The sequence below is a fragment of the Micropterus salmoides genome, unplaced genomic scaffold (assembly GCF_014851395.1).
Source record: "Micropterus salmoides isolate LMB-PRFRI ecotype aquatic unplaced genomic scaffold, ASM1485139v1 Ms_hic_scaffold_18, whole genome shotgun sequence".
In the NCBI taxonomy this organism is placed as follows: Eukaryota; Metazoa; Chordata; class Actinopteri; order Centrarchiformes; family Centrarchidae; genus Micropterus; species Micropterus salmoides.
Window position 1 is genome coordinate 28,951,099 of NW_024040928.1, and position 5,290 is coordinate 28,956,388.

A 5,290-nucleotide genomic window follows, 5' to 3' on the forward strand; every position below is an offset into this window, starting at 1 on the left:
AAATTTGTGGAGTAACAGCAGTTAAAAAAAGAAATGCAATATGTATTCTGTTTCAGACATACAAAATGAGCATGAAACGTGTGTCTTTATACTTACTTTTGCATTTGTTAGGCCTACATATAAATAAATAAACATGAACTTCTAACTTTAACAACAATAGAGAATCTTAAATGTTTTTCCCACGTGTTTTCTCTAGTAAAGACCCCCAGATACATTATCTGAACCCATGTGTCTTAAAAATATGATTGAGCATGTGAACATACATTATGCTGCTGACCAGATCCGACCTTTTTGCAGCGATGTCGCCTCCTACAGGGAACTTGTGAGACCCGCAGCCGCCACTGTTTTCCAGGTTGGCAGCTCTGCTCATCAACCCATTAAATCATATAAATGTATATAACATTTGTATGTATACTATGTGCAGTACCTGCTTTGCTTATAGACAAGTAAATGCTGACATCATTTTAATTGGTGAATGGGCAGTTGTCAATGTGTGGGAAACTGACAGGTGGTTGTGGGTTGTTTCATCTGAGGTGAAGCCCAGAGCGACACAGGACATTTGCATGCACTCAAAGTTGCCCCACAGCTTGTTGCCACTTTGCATCTTCGCAGCTCTGCGTCCACCGAAGAGACTTCCTGCAGCCTCTTGTGTCTTTGTATCCGCAGGCGTGAACATGGATTCCTGCGGCACAGATGAAACGATACAAACGCACAATCTACAAATCAAAGGTGAATATGTAAATAAGGTGCTCAGGGAAAATTAGGAGGTTGCAGTTTTGCAGCCGGTAAAAGTGGAGCCACTTTATACTATATATACTTTAAATATATATATATCCTACTTAAATTCTGTACTAATAATCTGAATCTGTAAAGAAACCAAAGTTAATAAAAATTAAATGTGGTGGAATAAAAAGAACCAATAAGCGGTCGTCGCACCGGAAACGGAAGCACACCGTTGTTTTTTGTTTTTTTAAGCACTCGGTTGTTTTTGTTACTCCTCCTCCTCCTCGCGCTCCACTCCACCGGGCAGGTACAGGTGTTTCATGCAACATGGAGTATAAACTGATCATGGCTGTGTCCGGATTCCCGAGTCTGTACGACACGAACTCTCTGACCTACCGGGACCTGAACATGAGGAGCGACGCGTGGCGGCAGGTCGCGGAGATAGTCGGTGTTCCCGGTGAGTCTCCGGTTTACTCGTGAATTTACACCGCCGGCTGCTTCACGGACACCCCGGCGACCGTCTCATCTACTGTGGCTGCGCAGTGAGACTCCTTAAAGTTGATTAATCCTCCAAAAATCCAACAAAACCCTGCGAGAAAAGATCAAAACAATACGAGTACGTCTCTCAAGACGTTCCGACTATCTGCGGCTCTCAGCTACAAGCACATTGGTTCCTACTGAGGACGTAAATCTGTCAAACAAAACAAAAACATCACAAATGTTGTGTTTTATTTTTAGTTCACCTTTATTTAACCAGGCAAATTATAATGTAGTGGGGATTTAACCAATGAAAAACAAAAATAATCCAAATCAGTTCCACCTCAATCAGCTGCAACTGTAAACTGTTAATCAGAGATGATGCATAATCCAATCATTTATAACACTAAAACGGCCACAAGGTAGTTTTTCAGCTCTATGAGTACTTTTGATTTTGATATTGTAAGTACATTTTACTGATAATACTTGTACTTAAGTCATAGTTTCAATGCAGTAGGCCTACGTGCACTTGTAGGCGAGTGTTTTCACAGTCTGGTGCAGCATCTGAATCTGTTTGCCAAAAAACTACAGCGCACAGCTGGTTTTATGAAATTGCCTGAGCTTTGAAAAAAAAATGAAAATATATATAAACTTATAAAACATGATAACAGTGCAACATGTTTTAATGTCCGTAAAATCTGAGCCTGCAAAGTAACTAGTAAGTAAAGCTGTCAGATAAATGTAGTAATTATGTGTTGTTTGGATTTCATGATTTAACTAAATGCTGTCGTTCCTGGTCCTGCAACAGACATTTCTCTTGTTTGAGATCTTCAGGTAGGGGTCTACCGTCTCTCCCTGAGTCCTGGCTGAAAACTAAAGGGGACAGAGCTTTTGTTGTCAGGGCCCACGAGGCTCTGGAAGGACCTGCCAAAAGAAATTATGCTACACTTAGTGTCTTTTAAGTCTCTAATAAATAAAAAAAAAAAGCACTTTTATAGGACAGCTAATTCTAAATCTATCTGAGCCGCTTGCTTTGTTTTATTCCTTTTCATCCCGCATAGTTAGTAAATAAATAAAGTTAGTTATTAGATCATTATTATTATTATGCAACAGAATGCATTTTTCAGTCCCAAGTAGCAAAATTAAAGGAGCTAAAAAGAGCTCAAAAGGTGACTCTACAAATTGCCCCAGATGTGGATGTGATGAAGCAACGTGTGACCCAGTGTGGCGGTTTGACTCTCCATTGCCAGACGCAAACGAAATGTTGAGTAAGTGGTAAAGTCAACATGTTTTCTTCCTGCGTTCTTTAGAGTCTGAATGCAGACGGAAGTGGAAGATGCTGAGGGACCAACACCGGCGGGAAAGGCAGCGGGAGAAAGAGAGGCGTGAGAGTGGCGTGGGGCTTTTTAACTACAGACCGTGGAGATATTCGGCTATTTTGTCCTTTTTGAACCCGTTCATTGACGCCAGAGCAGCGGGCACCAACGGCTGGGCTCTGAACCCGCAGCCCTCTCAGTACCAGGTGTCTGAAATGGTGGGCTGCAGCACGACCAGCGAAACACGGAGCGACGACGACGAGAATTACGGTTCGTAGTGAAGGAGTTTCCCTAAATGTTGGATTGAGGCTGCAGAGTCGGTGTGATCCTGTACGAAACAGAAAACCGGCAAATCTTCACATTTAAAGTTCCAGTAATTAGTATTTAATTAATACCAAATTAGGAACAGTGAGTCGATTAGTTTGTTTTCTGTTGATAGATTAATCGAAAAAAACACAAAAGCTTCACTGGTTGGAGCTTCTCACATGTGAATCTTTGTGGCTTTTCTCTGTTTTATTTATTTGTAAACTGAAAATCTTTGAGTTTTAGACTCAGGACAAACTGTGACAGGCATTGTCTCTATTTTATGACTTTATGTATCACGTTAACAATTTATTGATTGAGTGAGAAAGAAATTATCTACAGATGAGTCAAAAGAAAAGTTCTACTGCCAAACCTTAGCAGCTCTACGGAGCTTTTAAGCTCCTTGCTTTGGTTTTGTGGCACATTTCCTGGTCTGGTTCAGCCTCAGCAGCAGTTTTTTGTTTCAGACTAGCTCTAATAAAGCCACCGTATGCGACACACCGTACAGCTCCTTTACTACAGGACTGTTGTATCACACTGCTGTAGTTTTAGTTGACTAGTGAGTGTTTATCTTAAAGTCATCTGGTCTTTTTTTGTGAGCTTTACGTTGCTTTTAATCACAGAGAACTATTGTGTTTGTGCAGGTTGCACAGTTCAAGACGAGACTTGACTCCTGTGTATGAAACAAACAGAAACCTGAGTTTATATTCGGGAAACTGTTAAATGTCACAACAAATAACTTAGCCCAGAGGTTTTCAGAGGGCCTCCCCAGGGGGCTCCAAACGGTTTTGGGGAAAGACATTTGCTGTGTTATTTGTGTAGTCCGTTTTAAAGAAATGATCAGTCTATAATTTTAATGGTAGGTTTATTTGAACAGTGAGAGACAGAAGAAAAAAAAAAAAATCTGAAACACGCATGTAAACATGTTTTAATGAGTGAAAAGAGTATTGGCTGGTTGCAAGACCATCGCCAAGCAGCACCTGGAAGAAACACACAAGAACTGTCAATCTCCCTCGGTCTGGGGCTCCATGCAAGATCTCACCTCGTGGAGTTGCAACGATCTTGAGAACGGTGAGGAATCAGTCCAGAACAACACGGGAGGATCTTGTCAATGATCTCAAGGCAGCAGGGCAAACGTACAAAATCAGCAGGGGATCAAAAAGTTTATTCCCTCACTGTAAGTCATGCAAAGCAGAAACACGATGCTTCTGACAGAGTTTTAGTTTTGGTATTTTTATTAAAATATTCTGTACGTGCAAGTAACACTTACTGCGCATGTCGCCGTTTACTTTGCGACGACTCCCAGTCTGTTTTCCGCCGCCACAGCCTCTTTTAACTCTCATGTAACATTCAGTAACAGTCCCAGCTCCTTATTGGTCCATGCAAAATAATAATTGAGCAGAACTAAGCAAGTAAACAAGTAAAAAACGCTTGTCCTGAATGAAATGGAAAAATCTAACCTGAGGTTCGATACGCAGCCGTAGTTTAGTTTAGTCTTGTGCTGAGTATCACAAGAACCTGCGGTGCTTCTAGCTGTGGGGTGAAAATGAAAGGTGATTTGTTTTATCTGTCTTTGTAGGCATCGCTGTAGCAGATGCTACAACAACAACACTATCATCTTCATCCTCCTCCTCAGAGTTTGTTCAGAGGAAGCGGCCGTCTTCTGCCAACAGAGACGGCGTCCGACTTAAAGACGCAAAGACCGAGTTGACCGAGGTGACCTCAGAGGCCGCAGCTACAGACGACGGCGTTCAAATGCAGCAGGTCCAGCAGGTTAACATGAGGGAGCTGTTTGAGATGATGATGCAGTCAGTTACCTCTCTGGCTTCGTCCTTAGCTTCCTCGCACACTCCCTCGCAGCTCTCTGATCAGCTGATGCCTCCTGCGCCGTCTTCCCCGGCAGTCCTGCGACCTGATCTGCAGCATCTGCATCACCTTCAGACGCACCACGGCCCGCCGCCGTCCTGCTCGGCGTCCAGGCCGAGCCACCTGAAAACAGAAGAGCAGGAAGCGGTGGTGGCGGAGCTGTCCGACCTAACTGACGGCGAGGAGGAGTGCCCGGCCGCGTCTCCCAGGCCGACCCGAGCCAAGAGGAAGAGAAGCGACGGTCTGCTGGAGGAGTTCCTGAGGAGGATGGAGGCCAGGGAGGCTCAGAGAGACCGCGACGTGGATCAGAGAGACGACGTCACCCTGTTTTTACTCAGCCTGGCTCCGGCCATGAGAAGACTTCCTGCAGAGAAACAGTCGTGGGTCAGAACCAAGATACAGCAGTTTGTGCACGAGGCGGAGTTTGGTGCTACGAGTTTTCCCAAATCCGAAAACATTTTTATTGAATGAATCCAGGACGGATCCCAGTGGACTCCAATAATAATTTAATTCCCCCACATTTTATCCTCCATTTTTAGAATACTGTTGCTGAACGTGTCCTTTCTCACGTTTTTGTGCTGTTTTTAATAAAATCTTGTATTATG

General features: G+C 43.3%; 1 protein-coding gene across 1 annotated transcript; it reads left to right on the forward strand.

The window, feature by feature from the left end:
- The first annotated feature begins 966 nt into the window (after window positions 1-966).
- Window positions 967-5,290, forward strand: LOC119909273. The gene is made up of 3 exons (XM_038727405.1): window positions 967-1,180; window positions 2,511-2,786; window positions 4,399-5,290. The coding sequence occupies exons 1-3, from the start codon at window positions 1,051-1,053 to the stop codon at window positions 5,154-5,156; spliced, it is 1,164 nt and encodes a 387-aa protein (XP_038583333.1). The 5' UTR covers window positions 967-1,050; the 3' UTR covers window positions 5,157-5,290.

Bases quoted from the DNA above. Each gene is read 5' to 3' on its own strand.
- LOC119909273 (XM_038727405.1), top strand. From the start codon at position 1,051: ATGGAGTATAAACTGATCATGGCTGTGTCCGGATTCCCGAGTCTGTAC. The intron at 1,181-2,510 runs GTGAGTCTCCGG...TGCGTTCTTTAG, and splicing joins GGAGATAGTCGGTGTTCCCG to AGTCTGAATGCAGACGGAAG. The intron at 2,787-4,398 runs GTTCGTAGTGAA...CTGTCTTTGTAG, and splicing joins CGACGACGACGAGAATTACG to GCATCGCTGTAGCAGATGCT.